Source organism: Mustela nivalis, assembly GCF_964662115.1.
Source record: "Mustela nivalis genome assembly, chromosome: 3".
In the NCBI taxonomy this organism is placed as follows: Eukaryota; Metazoa; Chordata; class Mammalia; order Carnivora; family Mustelidae; genus Mustela; species Mustela nivalis.
Window position 1 is genome coordinate 120,898,701 of NC_139022.1, and position 22,091 is coordinate 120,920,791.

Below are 22,091 nucleotides of genomic sequence, written 5' to 3' on the forward strand. Positions count from 1 at the left end.
GGGAAGGTGCAGTCCTATGTGTTTCTCTCACTGTTAAGGGTTTTATGAGCTGGGCGCGTGGGGTGGCAAGGGATTCAGGGTGTCTCATTCTTCCCAGCCCCCTTGCAGCATGAGGTGAGGAATGGTTCCCAAAATCCCAGAGGAGGGCTGGACAGTTTCAAGGTCAAGGGCAGGTCAAAGGGACCACAGCCCAAGGTGCTAGGAGTACCGTTCCTCACAGGTGTACAAGCTCAAGCTTGCAGAGCATATACCCGTGCTCCCAGCCACGTGCACCCAGCACCGCCAGCAGCATCCAGAAAGCACTGCGCAGAGGCTCCTACCTCTCTAAGCGCCTGAACCCAGGGCTGGTGAAGCAAGGCCATGGGGAGCTGCTACCGGCTTTGGGCCATGCCAGGGAAGCCGCCGATACCCATGACCACTGGCCTTCCCCAGCAAGGCAGTGAGTGCTCCCTCCAAGGCTCTCCGGGAGACACACCACACCTGCAGTTTGCAGACAAGGAAGCCGAGGGCCAGAAAGGCTGTGCCAGGTGCCAAGTTACACAGCCAGGACAGGGCAGACCTGGGATTTGAACCTGTGGGCTGGGTGAGGGAAGAGGGGGCTGGTACCTACCATACTTGTCCCCGTCCTCGCCGCGGGCACTGATCCTGCGGCCCAGGACCTGGATGTGCTTCCCACTGGTCCGGCTGTACAGCTGGTACAGCCGCAGCTGCTTTCGGCTCACATCGTCCCGGGCCCGCGTCTGGTTCTCCACGTGGATGCGGAAGTCCACGTTCTCCTCGGCCACCAGCACCTGGCCAGGGAGAGCGGCATCAGTGGTCTACCAGGGAAGGACCAGGGGCCCTGCATGCAGCAGCCGCGTTCACACAAGATGGCCAAGGCCTGCTCCTTGCTGGCCCTGGGTCCAGCATAGATCCACACCTGCTCTATGACCATCCCATTGCACAGATGAGGCAACAAGGCTCAGGGAGGGGAAGCATGTCGCGTGAGGTGGCCTAGCCAAGAAGTGACAAAGCTAAGAAGCAGGGCTCAGTCTACTGACAGCAAAGCTTGCTACCTTTCCACCAGAGCCCCGAATTAAAGCAAGAAGTCTGGAGCCAAGTTTTCTCCTGTGACCCTGAGCACACAGACACCTTCTCAGTGAAAGAGCAGGGCAGAGTCCCTACCCTGATTACAGACCAGGGTGGTCATGAGGATCAAGTGAGCAGGTGGGAAGTACAGGATCAAAATCAGTCTGAAGATGGGAGAAGGATGGGGGGGGGGGGGACGCATAGAGCTGCTGTTTGGGTGCACAACAGGGAAAGACAGAGGCCTGGCTAGTCACCCTGGGAAGGAGTGGGCCAGAATCCACTGTCACTCATCCCTAGGAGTAGATGTTGGGGGGCCTCCTCTGCATGGCCAGGGAATCCTCATGCTCACCCACCCTCAGCTGGCATTTGCCCACATTCCTGGCCTCTCTTGGGTGGGGGAGGGACTTCACTTTGCATCTCCCACCAAAACTCCCCTATCCTCAGAGGTTTAGTTTGTGTCTGACCACATCCTCCAGGAAGCTGCCCCTGGCTATGTCAACATATATCTCTCAGTCTCCCCATCCTGAACATGACCTCTCACCTGGACAACTTGCAGCCACCTCTTCACCAGCCTTCTGTTCCCACTCGTCTGGCTTCCACCAAACCCAGTCACCTTGAGTAATGCTCCCTCTCCCTCCACACTCTCTGGGGCTTCCCATCACATTTAGACAAACGTTCCCACCCCCGCCTCAAGGTCTTCAGGATGAGCCCCCTCTTCAGCCTTTACAACTCTTCACCCCTGCTTATACTGGCTGCCTTTCTATGCCACTGAGCATTCCAAACACAAAACACACACCCGCCTCAGGGCCTTTGCACTTGTTCTTCCCTTGGCTTCAGTGGTCTTTCCCAGATTTCTACATTCTGGCTCCTTTACTTCATTAGGATCTCTGCTCAATGTCACATCCTTGAGACTGGCCTTCTTTGGCTGTTTTTCTGAAGCAGCTCTACTTCTGCCCTTCTCCATCTCTCTGTCATGCTGTTTTTTTCCTTCTAACATTGACCAACCTGACATAACATTTACTTATCTGGCTTTTGTCTGTCTCCCCCCAACATTATATTGGCAGTACCATGAAAGCTGGGGCTGTCTCCTTGTTTGCTGCTATCACCCCAGCATGTAGCATAGAAGAAACGCAAACATTTCTTGAATGCATGAATGAATGAACAAATGAACATTGGAAAGATGTAGAGTCCTGTCATTTCATTTACTATTAAATTAGGTTTTCCTAGGCCCTACTAAATGTATGCCTGTTCCATCCCATCTTCACCATAAAGCTGAACAATTCTCGAAGCCCAGACAGTGTTCTTGGTTTGTTCTGTGTGCCCATGAGGTCCAACATGATGCTGGGCAGGAAGGACCCCACCGACTCAGACTGTCACAGAGCTCTTGGGACCAGGGCTGCCCAAGCATCTGTCTCACCTATCATTCGTGAGCTCCCGAGGGCAGGGACCGTGTTCTCCTCATTGCCACAGCCCATGCCCAACACAGGGTCTCTGTCCTCAAGCTGACATGCACGTGTCCCCTGTTGCTAGCCTGGGCCTCCCAGGCACTCCAGCTGGATCACATTATTGATCCTCCACTATCATCCTCAGGGTGGAACTATTATCCCACATTGCAGATGAAAAAGCTGAGGCCTCAAAGCTAAATTGACAAGGTCCCAGAACAAGCCACGGCAGAATCAGCCCCAGTGATGGCTCCAAAGCCCCTCTTCCAGCCCCATTTTGCTGGGCCTTGCTTGCTGCACCTGCACAATTGGGAGGGGGTCCCAGAGTCAGAACCCAGGTGTGCCTTTTCCTCGTTAAGGTTCCCAAGGCAAGTTACCAACCCCTCTGGACTTCAGCTTCCCTAGAAAATGAGAGGGGTGATGATGGCGCCCACCCTATGGGCTTCTTCACAGACGAAACACAAAAGTCTTAGAACAGTGCCCAGCACAGAGCGAGTACTCAGGAGGCGTAACTAAGAGAGCACATGGGGGCCCTCTCAGAGGTGAGGCCCCGCAGACAGAGCCTGTCTGGAAATACAAGCAGATCACACTCCCGTCCCTGCAGAAGGGTCACCTCTGCACACAGTCACAGGCCGGGAAGACGTTATCACCTCTGATGCTGCACCATCGGAGGGCTTATCCCCTCTGCTTAACAGACGCAGAAACCCAGGCTCAGAAAAGTTAAGTCGGTTGCCTTGAGCCATACAGCCAGAGGTGTGGGGCCTGGCGGCTGGCGCACCAAGAGTGCACAGCCTTCAATATTCTCAATGGCCAGCCCCTGTCACCAATTCACAACCAGAGTCTGACACCTGGGACCCACCTCTTCTCATATCCCGATGCTCGGGGAGGGAAGAACTCCATACCCCATGAGGTTCACACCTGGTGGGCACATGTCCTGAAAAACCCCCATCTATGGCCCTAGACCTCCCTCAGAATGACTTCCTGAGGGAGACTCGCCTTTTCCCCTCCCCCCAAGGGCGGGTCTCCGGCCTCCTTCCCTGTCCTCCAACTCTCCTCCTGCTCACAGGAGACCTTATCGACCCGAGGTCAAACCAATCTCCTTACCCTGGATCCCCAAGGGGAGCTGCCCTGCCCCAGAAGCCAGCCTCCCATTAACGATTTTCTCCCTGGCCCACTGGACAGAGGCAGTGCGGGTGACCCAGGGTCAGCAGGGGCTATCCGGTGGCCCTTCCCCAGGATGTGGAGGGAACAATCCATCTTGCCCAGCTTCCACCATTTAAGCCACATTCTGTGGTCACATCCTTCCCAAGGGAGGTAGCAGGGGTGGCCTCTGACACATAAACAGAGTCCCTCCTTCTGAAAAGGCAGAGACCCCTGGGCTTCCTGGGCAAGACCTCTAGGGAGCCACGGGCCTTTGCACAGGTCAGGCCCTCTGCACAGGGCATCCTGCCCCCTGTGCCCTGCTGACACCTGCCCTCAGGTACCTTCTTCCGAAGCCCTTTCCTGCCCTACCTCCCCCCCACGCCAGCTGGGTTAGGGTCACTGGACATTACTGTAATGGCTTATCAGCCCCAAACTGCAGCTTGTCCAGCTCATCCTGGGGCCTCCGGTTCTAGCCTCAGGAAGTGTCCGAGGAATGCTTGCTAAATGACTGTGGCTAGGATGAGAGAAACCTGCAGGCCAAAATCAGCCCCAGCACTTACTACTACGAGCAGAGAGCCCCACAGAGCGATGGCAATGGGGCGTCTGAAAGCTCTCAGTTGCTGAGCTTCCCTCTGTTCCTTCTGCTCTGCTAAGAAGCTCCCTAGACGTGCTACTTCCTTAGCCGCTCCAGGAGGTGGGTGTCCGTCGGAGCTCACTGTATAGGCTGGACCTGTGAGGCACTTCTCCAGGGCTACAGAGCTGGAACCTGAGCAAGCGGGGCTCTAGCGTCTGCCTCGGGAACATTCTCTCCCTCCTGCTTTCCTGCTCACTGAGGGGGGCCTGTCTTCCAGGCCCTCCTAGAAGAGCCGATGCTGCTGTCCACGGGCTCAGCCCCCTCCAGGGGCACAGTCACCTGGGGTGCTAAGAAGCTGCAGTGGGGAAAAAATGAGACTATGCGGCTCTCACAAGGTGATCAGGTGGGCACAGCCAGGACGTGTCCTTGAGCAGACGAAGACACCTTTGTGACTCTGCCTTCCCTCCACTCCAGCTTTTCTTTTGGGTCAAAGCAGCTTTCCTCACAGCAGGATGGCCCATAGTGGGGTCCCCCTACAGCTTAAGACCCCCCCATTACCCTCTTCCCTACCAGCCCCTTCCCTGCCCTGAGAGCTTGGGCTGTGGTGGAAATATTCACTCCTCAATCCAGGAATGGCACAGAGGCAGCAATGGCCTGACAGATTCAAATCTTTCCCAAGGTGCGTCAAGGTCCCAGGCCCTGGCACAGACAAGGAGTCCAGTGGGACAGAGCCCCCCACCTTTGGCCTGGCCTGCAGTCTCCCACTGTGGGCACGGCTCTCTAACGCTCAGGATGACTGCCCACTCAGCCTGGCTCCCCCCTACCCACAGAACAGTGCCCACTCGGGGTCCTGTACCATCTGGCTTCTCCTACCTTCTGAGCCTCTGCCCTTAGGCACCTTGGGGGGAACCCTACATGGAGTGGAAAGAGATTGGGGCTATCTCAATGCCCGCCCCCAGGCGTCAACCCAGGTCCCCTCCTACTGGGGTATCATCAGCCACCCCTGCTCTGTCTGGCTGTAGATTTCCGTTTCCCTGACACAATCCTGCTCTGAAGACATGTTTGGGGGCTCCTAGTTCTTCCTGGGCCACACCGCCACCTTCCCCATCAGGCTTCATTTCAGCACACACACCACACACGTTCAAGATGACCAGCACTGACTGACCTCTGGGGGTCGTCCGGCTCCAGCCCAAATATTTGATTTCTCTAACCCTTGGTTTTCTCACTGACAGAATGGGGACTGCATATCATATTTATCTCAGAAAAAAGATGGTATTAGGAACAACAGCCACAGTTATTTTCTTTTTCCTTTTTCTTGTGTTTTGTTTTCTGAACGGCCACTGCTTATTGTGCGTAAGACCTGCTTTAGGTCAACTGCCTCATGTAATTCCCAGAGTGGCCCCATGAGTTGGTTTGAGTATAGTCCCCATTCTACAGACGAGGAAACTGAGGCTTGGAGACGGGGCCTCGTGCATTCAAAGTCACACGCTAGTGAGCAAAGGAATCAAGATTCAAATCCCCGTCAGCCTAGAGCGCAAGCTTTCCAGCACTTCAGCCTTGCCTGCCTGCGTTCTCCCCTCTCTCAAGCCCCTCCCTTCCCTCAGTTCAGGATGGCAACTTCGTTCTGGCCACAAGCCACAGTTGGGGCAGGGACTGGAGCAGGAATTAAACATGAAAGGGCTGAAGGCCTTGAGCTCACTCCCCCTAACTCCAGAGGAGGATGGGGTCACACTGCCCCCTCCCGCCCAGGTCCCCAGCCTTGAGGCCTCCTATAATCCATGCCCCTGTCTCCAGGCAGCCTGCCCAGAAAGGGAGGGTCTCCTCAGTCCCCGGAGGGGCAGCCCACAGACTTCCGGCCACATTCCACCACCGCCTGCCTCCTTCTCCAGCACCAGTGTAGCCAGCCCTGCCAAGGGCTTTCAGAGCTTCTCCAAATTCTCAACTCACCCCTTTAGGAGTGGTCGCTGGTAGAGTCAGCCCCACTCTCCACTCCAAAATGCAGCTCCTCAAACTCTTCCTAGAGAGCAGGTCTGGACTCGGGCCCAGGAGTTGCTGCCCGCCCCAGTGCACTTGGGATTATTATCTGAGAGGGTGAGACCCACACTGGCTCCCACTTGCTGGCCACTTTCTTTGCGCCAGGTCTGAGCTAAGCACATGGCAGACATGGTCTCTGTTCTCCTCACACAACCTGGGCAGGTCAGGATGATTGCCAACCCTATGACAAAGGGAGACACAGAGAGGCCAAACGGCTTACCCACGATGTTGTACACAAAGCAACAGAGCCAAGCTCTGAACCCATCTCTGGCTCTAGAGCCCATGAATTTCCCCCAGCTGGCATCTGTGGACAGAAAGGAAAGGGGGAAGGCCAAGCCCACCCCCGGATGTGAGTTTGGCTCAGATTCACATTCCCATTCACCCGTCATCCCCAGACTTCTCCGCTCTCTCCTGTCATCGTCCCCACACCCAACCCAGCCAGAACAGTGACGTTGCAAAGGGCCCTTCCCCACCCCCAAGCCTGTCCATTAAGCTCCCAGGGCTATCAATGTATTGATTGGCAGGGCTGAGGCATCAGCATGGGAGGGAGGTGCTGCCACCCAAGGGGCTGACTAGAAGCCCCTCTCCCCACACATCAGCCTTCTCTGTACAGATCGTCAATACGGGTACCCCTGGCAGTCAAGCCTGAAGCCAGCTTGGGGAAGGAGGCAGGACCCCTAAAGACTCAAGCTCTCTTCTTTTCCCCTTCTTGCCGATCCCTTCTTCAAACCCCTTAATGCACGAGAGTGGAGAGTGGTCCAGCATGCCTACAATATCAGAAATGAGCCCTTTATTCCAGCACTCTATGCCTATGATTGGCCTTTCACATCACCCTTATTCCTAAACTTGATGTTCTAACTGGCTCAGAGTCCCCTGAGCACAATGGGCTGTTCCCTGCTTCCATGTAGAGATGTGCCATTGCCTGCAATGGCTTTTCCATACACACACTCACATACATTCATACACACGCACATTGCATGCATGCACACTCACATAGACACACAAACATGCACATGGATATGCACACACACATACACGCAGGTTCACAGTGTCCTCGCCCAACTTGTTCCTAATCTGAGATTCAAATGGGGCATCTTCCCTGGTCAGATCTTCCAGCCCCCCGTTGGGTTTCATGGCCCTTCTCCTAAGTACCCATGGCACCCTGAGCCCCTGTCCCCCTGCACAGATCCCTCAGATTTCTCTCAGGTTCCCAAGGGCTGGGATAGGTCCTGAGCTCCCTCGGCCCACAGCTGGTGCCAGAAGGGGCCTGAATGCAGGTGCCTGGCCCCAAATCACTGACTCAACACTCAGCCTGCTCACCAGGTCTGTGCCAGATGCTGTGGGGCCCTCGGGATGGGTCCAGCCTCCCCTGACTTCCAGGAATCACGAGCTGGTAGACAAACAGGCCTCCAGACACACCAAAGTCAAATGCCTAACTGAAGCTCACATTTACTTAACACTTATAATGATCCAAGTGCTGTGCCAAGTACTTCCCCTGGGGTAGCCACAATTCACCCCAACAGCAGCCCCAAGAGGGAGGTTCTACCCTAAATCCCATATGAAAAGTGAGCCACAGAGAAGCCAAGCAATTTGCTCAGTCATAAGACTATGAAGTGGCCCCGGCAGGGTGTGATCTGGTGGGCTGGACCCCAAGCCTGAGCTCCTGTGAGCCCCATTCCCGTGAGCCCCATGGAAAACACTGGGTCATGTGACAGTGACAGAGTACAAAGGGGTTCCAAGGCAGAGGTAGAATGGGGGGTGGAGCAAATAAAGCTGCCCAAAGTGCCAGTCATCTCTTCACAGGAAACATTTTGAGGGAAAAGCTGAATGGATGCCTTCTTGGCATCCCCTCCAAAACCCAGTCCAAGGCCACCCATGCAGCAAGTGTCCCATGAATGTTTGCTGATGGCTAATGAGGAGTAGCATCATAACTGAGCACCTACTGCATACTTGGCCCAAGACATGGCTTTGATTACACCTTCCAACACACCTGGGAGTGGTACTATCATCCCTATTGCCCATGTGACGAGGAGGCAGAGAATCAGAGAAGTTAAGAATCTTGCCCAAGGCCACACAGCCTAGGAGGGGGTGCAGTGAGGCTCAGGTGCAGACTTAAGTCCAAGGGCTGGGCTCTCAACCTAGACAAGAGGAGCCCTGAGGTCACTGATGCAAGGAGTATATCCTTCCCAGCCTTGCTCAGTACCCTGCAGAACAGTACGCACCTGACACACACACGGAGCAGGGAAATGACCCAATAGCTACTGTCACTTGGATACTGCCAGAGTGCCAGCCACTGTGCCAGCCAACCTGTGTGCATTATCTCAACTCCCACAGTGACTCTTAAGTAGCAGTCCCGTTCATCACCCCACTTTAGAGGTGGGAAAAGCCAAAAACTGCAAAGGGTTGACGTTAAGAAATTTGCCCAGCAGCACAGACACGGTTCTAACCTAGGTCCCTCCTACACCAAAACCCATGCATTCAAGCTCCACAGAAGTCGGCTAGCTCACCTCACTAATACCCAGTTGTGTAAACTGAGGCCCAGAGAGGGAGGTCACCCCATGAGCCCGTGAAAAAGCCAGGACTGATCCCAGGGGTCCTGAGAGTGTTTCTGCTCAGTGGCCCACAGGAGGCTTGTCCTCGGCCCCATCTTTGGCACAGGAGTATTTTAAGTGACCCATGAGCATTGTGTCATTTAGATATGAGAGCAATAATCCCCAAACCTCTCCCAGCCCTTACCGGCAACCTGATTAAAGCCTGAGGGGCCAATCTACCCACTGATGTTCCAGAACAAGTCCCCATCTTCAGGCACAAAGTGGAGATGACAGGTTTCAGCCCCTCTGAGGTGTGACAGCTCTCCCCAAGTTCGGGGCAGCCTGCCAAGGCCCTTGGCACTGCCCTATCCCTGAGTGTTTGGCCAGAGTCCTTGTGAGTGGTCAGCAACATGACCCAGCAAAAAAATGGGGCACACAAAGGTAGAAGAGAGCCGCTGCCCCCAGAAAGGGTCCCACCCACATCTCCTTTGTTGTTGTCACCAGGAGGTGACAGGGCCCTGGGGAAGGGGAGCTTGCCACACTGACATGGGCATCGGGGCAAGGGAGGCTTCCCCAAACAAGAGACCCAGGGGCTGGTGTGCTGACCCTTGCTCTCCACCTTTACGGAGCAGGGATCATTCTGTTGGTAGTTTTCTTTCCATTTTGCACATGCAGAAGCTGAGACCAGAGAGGTTAAGTAACTTGCTCAAGGTCATACAGCAAAGGTAAGTCAGGACGACCACTGGAACAATGCTAGGACTTGCCAGAACCCTCATACAGAACCCTCATACTGCTGTTTCATAAACCTAGGGCCTGGAGCCGGGTGACCCAGAGTCGAGGCCAGCTCTGCCTCTCTTGTGCTGTGTGGCCAGAGGCCGGTTATGTCATGCCTCTGAGCCTCACTTTCTTTTCTGCAGAATTCCCTCATCGTAGGCTGGTTGTGAGCCTGAGTCGAGGAAGTGCCTCCCTGCTCCATGGCAAGGACACTGTGCCTGGCCGTGGTTCTAAGTGTCGCTGTCCGCCTGATGGGTCTGCGCCCTGATTTCCCACACCTACACGTCTCCTGCTAGAAAACCACGTCGGAGCCAGAAGGTCCTGCTGAGACTAGGAAGTCTCCTCCCTGTCACCTTCCATCTCCCTTTGGGGGCCCAATGTGACCTCAGAGCTATCCCACGCCTGCTGACACTGGCAGAGACAACCACAAGATATTTAAACAATCTACCTCCTTATCTCAGAGCGGGTGATGCTACTGGACTATAGGAATGCTGGCAGAGTGTCCCCTCCCCCTCCCTGCTGGGAATGACGCTGGGAGTACAGAATGCCCCAGGCCCTACCCTCCTAAACACCCACCTATGGCTCTGGGATCCTTTCAGACCAGAACATTCTACGAAAACCAGGGCCTGCAGACTCCAAGTCTCTGTCAGAGACACCTATCTGGGTTCTGATCATCTGTACCGTGGAGACCCTACCGGCGAGAATCCAAGGGAAAGATCTCACTGAGAACCCCTCGCGCGCCCCTTGGAACTCCCATTGCCCCCCGCCCCCCGTATTCTTTCTGAAGAAGTCTGTCTGGTGTCATGGAAAGAATACAAGACCTTGAATCCAGAGTCTTGAGTCTTAGCATTGGCCTTGAACAAATCCCTTCTCCACTCCGTGCCTCAGTCTCTCCAACGGTGAAGTAGGAATATTACCCCACCTACTTCAGGAGGAAAAAGGACAGGAAGAAGGAAACAAGCTTCTGGATTCAAGAGCCTTGGAATCTTGCTTGGTTGGACAGAACAGGATATGCCTGCCCCACTGTACTTCTCAGGAGGCAGGATCACAGCCCACCCCTGCCCTCCTTAGAATGGGAGCATCTTGAGGCCAGGGACTGACTAGACTTGTTCTCAGATCCAGCAAGAAGCAGAGTTTTGAACAAATACCTGACTGGACATGGATGGATGATGTCACCGCCCTAAGAAGCTAAAAGTGCTACTCAACAGGACAGTCCCCCATCCTCCTCATGTCCCAAAGGACTGTGTCTCTGGCTTTCCTATTCTAGCCAGCTGGAAGAAGGGTTCTAAACCTCCCAGAGGAAGTCAGGTGTAGGGGGTGGTCAGGTCCTGAGGGTGTGTGGAAGGAAACTTCAAAACTTGAACACACCGGGCGGTGAGAGAGGAATGGTGCTGTGGGAGTGGCAGCGGGTGGGTGGCGGAAGCCCCCCTTCCCTGGCCCGCCTCAAGCCTGGCCTGTCTGGGGAAGGCCAGGACCTAGCCGAGCCTGGCGGTAGGAACAATGTCAGGCAGGTGCCGGCCAAGCTGCGTGAAAGGCCCAGTCCGGTGTCATTGTCAGCGCTCAGCCAAGTGCAGAAAAGCAATTTACTGGTCACGCCGCCTGCTCCCCTCGGAAATTTTTAAAATTCTTCCGATTTGAGCTATCTGCGGTGTCCCAAGTCGTGTGGAGAAGGGATTTTATTAAATTCCCAGCTTCCTGCTTCCTGGGGTGGCCAGCAGGGGCTGGGGTGGGGGCAGGGCTCACCCCATGGGGGGCTGCAGGGGAACGCAGTGTCTGGCTGGCATTGACTGTTGTGTTCTCTCGAAAATGTGTCTGGAGGTGGGGGCCCATTCTGGGCCTGATGGCTGATGGATGGGGAGAAAGGAAGAGCCCAGAAACTCTATGGCTAAGACTGGAGCAGTCCCCCAAACCAGGGAGGTGCAGATGGGAAGGGCATAGATATATCCATTTCCCAGCAGAACAACTCCTAGCAGAACAATGTATGCTCCTGGGTGGATGAGACTCTCCAAACCTTCTTCCGTACCTGTCATGTATCGCTTCAGCCTCAAGTCCGCCCACTCACAAAGGATGAGCTCAGACTCACAGAGGTCTACAGCTGAGGAAAGATGAGGCTGGGACTCAGGCCCCGACCACCAGGCTGCAAAACTCTGAGCCCTTCCCACCACACAAGGAGGCCTCTCCCAGCCCCTTCTCACCAAGGGAGCACCTGCCCCCCTCTCTAAGTGTACCCCGCCAGGGAAGTAGCTTCTCTCCCCTCTGCCTGCCCAATGCCTGCCTCAGCAGGGAGCAGGCTTCACACTCCCAGCCAGGAACACTTGAAGCCCACCCCCCACTCCTCATCTCTACCTCTAATGGCCACTACACCTTTGTTCTTAGACCATGAATGGGGACATGAGCTTGCCCTCTCTTTATCTTTTAGGAATCGTAGATGCTTTTGAAAATCTGTGGGGACCTGAGAGCCCTCTCCAAAACATGGGCACATTTGGGCACCATTTTGATGCGACATATCAGGGGTCTGCCTCCTCCAGAAGCCCATCCTTAGAGATTCTATGGGCGCTTGGACCATGGGTTAAATTCATCAGTCTAATGGCAGTTCGGATGGGGAAAGTCTGAAAAGAAAGGAAGAGGTGAGAGAAGGGGAAGAGGAGGCTCCATCACCTGTTTGAAGTCCTAACCCAGATGGACCACCCAGCTCTTTCCTGAGAGGCTGGCTCTAGCTGTAGGCCAGGAGGTGGAGGTGGGATGCAGAGTCCAGGTTCCCTCCCTTGTGCTTCCCTGGAGAACACAAAGACGACACAGCAACCCCTCCTGGGCCTGCTCTAAGGACAGAGAGGCAGCAGGCAGCAGGAGTGCACAGATCTCTCTCTACCCCCGTGGCCACTGCAGCATTCCCCCATCCCCAGGTGCAACATGCAGGAGAAGAGCTCTCACCCAAGGCAGACAAGCAGATCCCCTGGAATGACCCTGGGGCCTGCCCTCTGCTTGGGGACTCAGCTGCAAATCAGGCAGGTCATGCCTGGCACTGGCCTCTCTCTTTGACACCAGCCATTCCCACCCCTGCCCCCGCCACCACAGGGTCACATCTGCTTTGGCAAACAGCCAGTTTTAAGTTACTGACTCCAGTTATATTGATTCAAGGAGTCACTGGGGACCTCAGCCTTCCCAGGCTGGGGGAAAGAAACCATCAGTCCGTCTATCCGTCCAGCCAGCCAGCCAGCCAGCCATCCTCACAGCTCCCAGCCCCAACTAGCTTCCCCCAGCCCAATGTCCATCCTGATGGTAAGGATCCTCTCACAGGAGTGCAAGGGGAGGTAAGCAGACCCACCACCACACCAAGCACTGAAAGAGGCTACTGGGTCTCAAAAGCACTTAACACACACACCATTCCTTATGCCATAAAGCTGGGAGAGCCACCATTTTCCCTGTTCAAGTTTCTTCTGGGGCACCTCTGGAACCCAAAAGGCTAAAACCTAAGCATCCTCTCTAACCCTGTGAGGACACCTGCCTTCAACCCAGAGGGGGAAGGGGCAGATAATCTCTTTTGGCCCCAGTCCAGCTCCTCCTAAGGCCCCTCCCTTGCAGCTCTAGGTGGGTGGGGGGCTAGGGCAGCTGGCACTTCCTATTCCCCTTTCCTTTGCCCCCCCCCCCAACCATACTGAGGCAGCCCTGGTCTGGTTCTAATCGGGGCTGAAGTCGCTCCCTCTTTCCCTCTTCTCTTTCTCTGCCCCCCCCCCTTTCCTTCATTTCCACGGCTTTGGAAGCCCGAGCGTTCCAACTGTCTGCGTGCCAAGACCTTCCCGAGTCTGAAAGCTGCTGAAGTAACAGATCAGATTTTAGCAAGTGCTTTCCAGGCTGAGCGCCAAGCCCTCTTCTGATTCACAGAGAGCGAGCGAGCGGGGAGCAAAGCGAGGAACCAGCCCAGGGCTGCACCACCTTGGGCGAGGGTGTGCGGAGCGTGGCCCATTCCGGAGCGGCTTCAAGGGCAATGGCCTCGCAGCCTGAGCGCCCGTCTCTGCTACCTTTCACCGAGTCTCTCCTAGACCTGTCTGTCTCCCTCCCTCCCTCTCTCTCTCTCTCCTCCCTGCAAACGCCTTTGAAACCACAGAGTAATTTACAACTGAAGCTTTCTCCCTGGACTCAAAATCCATTCGGCTCAAAGGAGCCTTTTTGTTTGGAAGAGCGAGCGGAGATATTAAGGGACGGTTGGCAGAAAAAATCCCCAGGTCCCAACTCCTCCCCGGTTGTGGGCAGGGGGCTTGGAGCGGGGCACACTGCAGCGGCTGAGTCCGCTGGCTCCGGGGATGTCCTCCCAGCCGAGGCTAACTGGGGCCGCGCCAGTCTGAGCCCTGCAGCAGAGCCCCTTGCCCTTGGCTGGTCCCCCGCCGGCACTGGGCGCGCGCGGAGCCGCCCTTTGGCGCCCTGGGAACAGGTGCACTGGGCTCGGCGCCCAGTAGGGGTGGGGCACAAGGAGGGGGCGCGGCCCAGGGGAGGGGGTTCGGCCTGTACTGCGAGGTAGGGGCAGGGGGAGGTCAGAGTCAGGATCCTACGTACCTGTACCTGGAAGCACAGCAGTAGGAAGTGTAAACACCTGCGGGAGAGAGATGGAGAGGTGGTCAGTGGGACTTGAGGGAGGGGGGCGCGCGGACAGACAGACGGATACGCAGTCGGAAAGTCAGACGAACGGCTGGGCGGGCGACAGAGTCACAGGCACACGGACAGACGGCCAGGCAGGGTAGGCAGCCCCGCGCGCGGGCGCTTACAGGCAAGTGCAGGCGGAGGGCGCTGAATACATCGCTGGGCGGGGGGGAGGCGGCGGCTCCTAGCCCAGCCTGCACATGTCCGCTTCGCGCGGCCGGGACCAGGCGCCTCCGCCGCCGCCGCCGCCGCCGCCGCCGCTGCTGCTGCTCTCTCCTCGCCGGCTGCTGCTGCTGCAGACTCTGCTGCTCCGGGGCGCTCCGCGGCGCGCCCTGCGGCATCAGCGCCCCGCGCGGCTCCTCCCGAGCGCTGCGCCCTCCGGGCTGGCGCGGGGGCTACGGGGTGGCCGCCGCTGTGCAGGAGGCGCCCGACTGGTGCGGGGAAGCTTGCTCACTGCTGGCCGGCCGTCCGTCCGGGCATCCACGGGAGGCTGGCTGCTCGGTTCACTCCGGGGGCAGCATGCGCGGCGGGGCTGGAAGCTGGGACGCGATCTCCGGCCGGGGCGCGGGGCTGTGCGGGGCCAGAGGTCAGCGCTCCAGGGCCGGGGCGCGCGGCTGCAGCAGGAACGCGTCACGGCCGCACCGTCTGGGCGCCCGCCGGCTCATGTCTCCTCCTCCGCGTCTCTCCGGCCGTGCGCATCGCCGCCTCCCACCACTGGCGGCGGCCGGGGCGTTTTCTACGCGCGGGCGGCGAGGGGGCGGGGGGCCGGGGGCGGGCCCGGGCCCGAGTCGGCACAATGAGGATGCGGGGCCCGGGGGCTCCCCCCTCGGGGCGCGGCCGGACGGGCGCTCAGCTCGGCTGGGTGCGCCTCGCCCACATCAAAGGCGGCCCAGCCTGCTTGCCTGCCTGTCGCGGCCTCTCCACCGCCTCCTCCTCCTCCTCCTGGCGGCTCCGGGTTGGAGGGAGGTGCTCTCACTCTCGGAGACGGGACCGGCAGCTCCGAAAGGGCAGAGCCCGCGAGGCTGGAGCTGGTGAGCGCTGGAAGCCGTCGGAGCTCTGCGCCCAGGCGCAATGACCCGCGCCGCGGCGGCGCAAATACTGCCCGTATTGGGAAGGCGGCAGTCCCCAAGAAGGCAGTTAGGTGAGGAGCGTCCTCACTCACCCACATTCGCTACTAGCACTCACTCACACCCACTAGCGCTTGAGTGGGGAGCCGGGAGGGGGCGGGTCAGGCCCAGCCCCCGGGGCGGCTCCGTTTAAGGGGGTTCGCTTTCGTCCTCTGGGTGAGTCCGCGCAGGACCGTGGCGTGTCCCAGATGCCCTCTCGGACGGCTAGCACTCTGAGACCCCGTCTGATCTCTCCGTCCTTGCCGCTGCGGGGGAGGGGGTCTCCAGGACTTCTCTCCCCCTCACCCCCCTCCGGAGCTCTCGGGTCTGTTCTCAGGGATCCCAGCTGGGCTCTGGTAGGCGAGCCAGCTTTGGAAACGCGCGGCTGCCACCTTGCGGCCCCGAGGCGTCGCTGCAACCCCTGCCCGGGAGGGCTAACGGGGAGCTACCAGCAGGACTCTGGTCAGCGACCACTCCAGGTCGTCCTCGGGCCACCTGGCTGAGACTTGTTTCCGTTTGCATTTAGTTCCTTTAACCACGACTCCAATAAGGATAGCTCTTCTCCCCGCCTCTCCCCACTTCAGAGGCAACACTCCCAACTTCAAAATGTAGGTGTTGTCACATGCAACTGCTTCCTCTCTAGAACTGCGGACAGTCAGGCTGTCCTTTGGCCCTGATGCTAAGGGAGAGGTCATAGTGGGAAACAAACTCAAAAAGCAAAATTCAGGAATCCATACTATTCGGCTAAAAACCTGGTGTCGCTGGCAGTGGTTGATAACCCCACTGTACTAGAGCATAAACTGGGGTAGCTGCTGTCAAACAGGAAAGGACTCTTCCGTGTACCAGCCCTCTGTGCAAGCTCTTAAGTTCCCATTCCCTTGAGGCTCTGAAACAGGTTGTCTCTGTTTCAGCTTTAGACACAAGAGCAGAAAACCTTTTGAAAACTAAGTGCTGGGTGACAGGGAAGCCTCCTGTGGAGGGCTGAGCTGAACAGACATTCTCATTGCCAGGATTGGTCTTGCTTATCATACCATTATTACTTTCTATTACTCTTCTATCACCCAAATAAAGACGGACCAAAAAAGTCCAGTCAAGAGAATAGTTCTGAGTAAGAGCATGAACTCAAGAGTCAGAAATCCTTGATTTGCATATCGCCTCCAACATTTACTTATAAATTCCAACAAGTAACAGTCTGAGACTGCTTCCTCATCTACAAACCATGGCTAAGAACAGTAACAACTCAAGAGTTGTTTCCAGTTACTGAATGAGGTCATTCAGAGTCTGGCACATAAGAAATGCTCCAAAGGCTTTAGCCATTATTAATAATTATAATTAGGTTTCTCAGATTTTCACTTTCTTTATGACTTCATGAAGTAGGGAGGCAGTATCATTCTCAACTTACAGTTGAAGAGGCATCCAACCAGGATGTCTTTTGACTCCCGCTCGTCATTTAACCACATTTTTTACCACTTACATCTCTAATCTAGTTTTCACATATCTACTTACTATATACATGATTTTCATATGAAGTTCTTACATTCATATTAACTTAATATGTAGCACTAATTTGGTAGTCACTTCTCATCAATTCATCCAATCACTATTTATTGACTCTACTGTCAGGCCATGGGTGAAGACAGACAACTTCCTCTTCTAAAAAAGCCACTTCACTTTTACGGAAAATGAGGAGTAATGGAAGTCAAGAGAAATTCTAGCTTATCCGTGCTTTGAAGAAAACCAATGGGACAGAGAAATCCTCTTAGTAATACTTAGGCTAAGCTCCAGGGGTGAGGAGCCATGCAAAGGAATATTCCAAGCAAGACATCAAGTGCCTACAAGAAAAAAGCTATGTAATAGGCATGATTAGCCAGGGGTGAATGGCAGTTCAGTGTAAAAATAAGCAAATGCTTGATCCTACCTCATAGGTTCTCAGAGGCCAACAGGTAGCCAGTATCTTTTTTTTTTTTTTTTTTTTTTTAATAAATAGCAGCCAGTTATTATTGCTGTTTTTCTAGGGATTTTATCTCCATATATTTCCCAGGTCTTTACTTTTTTTATTTAAGATTTTATTTATTTATTTGACAGAGAGAAATTACAAGTACACTAAGAGGCAGGCAGAGAGAGAGAAGGAAGCAGGCTCCCTGCTGAGCAGAGAGCCCGATGCGGGACTCGATCCCAGGACCCTGAGATCATGACCTGAGCCAAAGGCAGCGGCTTAACCCACTGAGCCACCCAGGCGCCCCAGCCAGTATCTTTTTAAAGGCACTATTTTATGTACAATTTTTAAGTCCATCTGTTTCAAGTGTGCTCAGAGTTTAACACAGATCTATGTATGAACACCCAAGGCATCCTCCCCATACCCACTGCTGGTCCCAAATTAACATCTGTTGGCATTAGATGCTACTACAACATAAACTGAACCCTGTATTATGTGCTTTGTGGCCAGCTTCTTCTGTTCACTATGTTTTTTGAGAGTCACCCTCACTGTTGCTTTTATCAGTTTATTACCAAGTAGTACTCAACAGCATGGATATACTAATTTGTTTGGCAATCAGTGTCAAAGGCTTTGAAACTCATGGTCAAAATGAATTTGCTTTTCAAAAGCATATCACAGATGCTAAAGTAAGGAATGAATTGGAAGGGTCCAACTGTGGCAGTTGGGAGGCCAAGGCTATGACCACCACTCTAGGCAAGTGTAGCTTGGGATGGATGACTGTGTGCTACATCCAATTCCCAGTTGTCAGCTAGTAACTTACAATTTTCTGAGTAGATTCTCATCTGTTAACCCCCTTTTCTTATGCGGAACTGAAAATCTTAAAGAGAGTTGAAAATGTATATTGACTGCTAGTGCAAGGGGATGTATACTCCACAGGGCAGTTAACTATTTTTGCTTTCTGACTGAACACCTAGAACTTTGGGACAGAGTATGTAGTTAAATGTTTTAGATTTCTCCTATCCTTTTGAAGTGTGAAAGTAATATACACCACAGCAACCTGATTATTTATTTTCCACTTTTCTCCAACTTAGACTCACAAAATTCAGGGAGTTTGTAGAATACAAGTATTTTGGATACAGAAAAATAGAACCTCCAGCCTAAGAACATAGAACAGCCTCAAGCCTTCAATAGTAGACCCTTAGCACACACGAGGCTCTAAAAATTTTCTCAGAACCAGCTCTTAGAACTTTCACAGCATTAAACAGGACCTCTACTGCCAAATGCATGAGTCAGGGAGCAACTGGCTCTGGCAAGAACTGGCTGGAAGATAGCCTTAGACTTTCTGAAATAACATTAACCCTTTATTGTTAACTATACTGGAATTTTAAAAAATTAAAACAAAAACAAACTGTAACCTTTTATTTCCAGAGCCCAGACTACTACCTTTTATTCAGCAGCTCCATGTGTGGTGACCCTCAACTTTTCTTGGAGCATTTCCAATAAAAGCCCCACACCCTAGACTATTTATCTCCCTCATTTATGCTACTGGTTGTCAAGACCACCTAGAAGCTTCTACAGCTTTGTGACACTATAAACCTCATACTATTATTACTTGTATAAGCCTATTTAGACAGTCTGATCTGTTCTCCCCAAATGGCATTATTTTGTTCTGTGGTTGAAACTGAAGGCAACACAACCTTACATGACCAAGGTATCAAGTGAAGAGAAGCCTCCTTCAGTTACCCAAGTTACGTCACTGCCCTCTAAATGCTCTGACAACTCCATTACTTTTACAAAGGGTCTGATCTGATCATCCATAAAGTGAAGCTAATGATCACCACCCACCCAGGCTGTTCGTAACTGTCATTCTTTATTTTACAAGATTTTGAGAGCAAGCAAGCAGGAGCAGGAGGAGGGGCAGGAAAGGGAGGAGACTCCCCGCTGAGTGGGGAGCCCCATGCAAGTCTCCATCCCAGAACCCTGAAGCAATGACCCAAGCTGAAAGTCAGACACAACCAACTGAGCCACACAGGCACCCCTGCCATTCTTTACAAGAAATGGATCATTCCAGGTCCGAGAAAGAAAATGAAGATGAACTTGGAAAATGTTCTCACTAGAAAGCAAGACACTATCTGACTACTGAGAGTCTGTGATGGTAGGAACAAGCTCAAATGGAACTCCCAACAGCCAAAAATGATCTAAGAGCAAAATACCAATATATAAAAAAAATCTGAATCCAGGATACTTAACTAAAACTACTTTCAGAGGTTGCTTTGATGAAAGAACATCAATCCATCATTCTGAAAATTAGTAAAGAACATCCAAATACTTGTTTTTAAAAGTCAGGTACAGAGGCAATACAAGTGGGGATTTTTCAAGAAAATGCCTGCAAATTGTGAACAGTATGGCTAAAGAACTAAGCCATTAAATATTTGTATCTTGGAAACTGGCTTAAGAAAGGGAAATAATAGTTATTCCATCAAGAAATGCTGTGAATTGTGTAAAACTGATGATTCAACAGACCTGTACTCCTGAAGCAAATAATATATGTTTAAAAAGTTAAAAACAACCAGGTTTACCTACTATAAATTCCCCAAATTAAGGAAAATAAACCAGGTTTCTCTTACAGGTCCCTCTACTACTTTAAATCAAGATTTGGGGTGCCTGAGTGGCTGCTTCTTGATTTCAGTTCAGGTCATGTCATCTGAAGATCTTAGGACCAAGCCCCTTTTTTCAAACTCTGCTCAGTGGGGATTCTAGATTCTTTCCCTCTGCCCCTTCCCATCACCCTCTCCCCCCTTCTAAAATAAATCTTTAAAAAGAAAATTAGTACTAGGAGCACACCAGGGTAGCTTGGTCAGTTAAGTGTCTGCCACTGGCTTGCGTCATGAGATCAAGTCCCACATTGGGCTCCTTGTTCAGCTGGGAGCCTAGTTCTTCCTCTGCCTGCAGTGTCCCCTTCTTGTACACTCACTCTAACGAAAAGAAAAGAAATTTAAGTTTTACTTGTTAGGGAGAGACAGAGCCTATGTAGGACTTGATCCCAGGACCTTGGGACCATGACCCTGAGCCAATGGCCAACACTTAACCAACTAAGCCACCCAGGTGTCCCATAAATTAAAAAAAAAAAAAAAAAAAAAAGCACTAGGGACAAAGGGAAAGAATTGTTTTTCCTAATTAGTCTTAGAAAACTAAAAATGCTTTAAAAATCTTTAGCTTTCCCTAAGTACCTTAATTGTATTTGTTTTTTAGTAATTAAACCAATATTGATCTAAATATGGCCAATCTCACTTAACAGTATGTATTGCACAAGTGTTTTTTAAAGGAAGAATTTTCAGTCACAAGCCTAAGAGTTCAATTTTCAGATTAACATATTTTGTTGGCTGAAGTCCAGTACCAAGCACTATTAAGTGACTTCGGAGGCACAGGAAAACCTGCCCTACCTAGAATCGTTTACAAAGATGGATCTGATCGGCTTTATTTAATGTGCAAAAAACGACCACCAGTAAAGGCCAACAGCTTTTTGGGGAGAAGTCCTTTTGGTCTTCCTGATACATTAGGTACCCATCAGCTAAACCCAAGGGTTAACTCCTACACAAAGCAACTCCAAACAGTTCAGACCTACATTTTGGTTAAGACATTATATTCCAAGTATACATCTACTTCTGAACATTTTAAGTAACTAATTACATAATATAGTCCTACATCATCACATACTGTCATGCGAAACACTATCTGGGGAAGGAATGACTCAACTTTAATGTATTTAGTTCTTGGTAGCACTCTGTGGCACTCTTTAAGACCAGTAACTTTCAAATTCACGTGCAAGCTAAGCGTTTTGGAAGTCTATCAATTTAAAGTATATGATCTTTTAAAAGTTAAGCATAAAGCATCCTTTAAATTTTAAGTCAAATTAAGAACGATGAACTTTTGCCATTTCCAACTGAATCTCCATTAAAAAAAGATATAAAAAGAGAAACTACAAGGACACCTTGAAAAGGAAATTAAATAATCAATGAAGAAAACCAAAATCTAAAGTAAATAACTAGAAGAGACACCTGAAGCCTGGAAAGTGGGATTAGAAAGACTACTGCACCAACCCTTTCCACCCTCCATAGTAGTTACTCAGAGCGCCTGCTGGCTGGCTCAGCCCATAGGGCATCTAGAACTCTTGATCCAAGGGCCATGAGTTCAAGCCCCATGGTGGACATAGAGCCTACTTTAAAAAGTAAAATGAAAAAATAAGGATGCTCTACCAAAACCATTACAAAGATTAAAAGGCTGATACCCGCTCATTCCCATCAAAGTATTTGGAACTACAGCCTCATCAAAGACAGTAATTCTCCTAATCAATATAAGAGAGGGTAAAAAAAAAAACAACTTTAGTAAACAATGCATGGGTGAAAGGGGTTTCTTCAAACTTCAAATAGTATGTCCCCCAAACACCAAAGAGCATTTGGAAGTTAATAAAACACAAATTTGAAGACATAAAATAGTCCTTTCTCCTAAAGTGAAAACAAAAAGCAATGATGGAAAACTTCCAAGAGCGTCAAACCAAAGGCCCAAGAACAGACAGACTTTGAACAGGAGAGCAAAATCTCCCCCAAGAACATTGCCCCATACTAGAGACTCCCTAGAGAACAGACCCAGTCTACCCAGGGCCCAGAACAAGACAAATTATAAAATTTCAGGAAACCAGCAATAGGGCACTCTTAATCAGTTCTCAGGAAAATTGGTCCTAGACAAACACATGAAAATGTAAACAGAGTAAGCCAGAAAGGGCACAATTAAAATTCTGAGAAGATTTAGCAGCAGTGAATTGTGTCAAAAATGGACTTTTCAGGGCGC

The 22,091-nt window shown here is 52.3% G+C and overlaps 1 protein-coding gene across 1 annotated transcript in view; it reads right to left on the reverse strand.

Moving 5' to 3' along the window:
- FGF18 (fibroblast growth factor 18) overlaps positions 1 to 15,365 on the reverse strand; it is a 33,101-nt gene extending 17,736 nt beyond the window's left edge. The window contains exons 1-3 of the mRNA XM_082726129.1: positions 14,327 to 15,365; positions 14,118 to 14,154; positions 611 to 791 (exon numbers count right to left, since the gene is read on the reverse strand). Coding sequence (XP_082582255.1) covers positions 611 to 791; positions 14,118 to 14,154; positions 14,327 to 14,358 — 250 coding nt within the window. The 5' untranslated portion in view covers positions 14,359 to 15,365. The remainder of the gene's footprint in view (positions 1 to 610; positions 792 to 14,117; positions 14,155 to 14,326) is intronic.
- Positions 15,366 to 22,091: the final 6,726 nt, after the last annotated feature.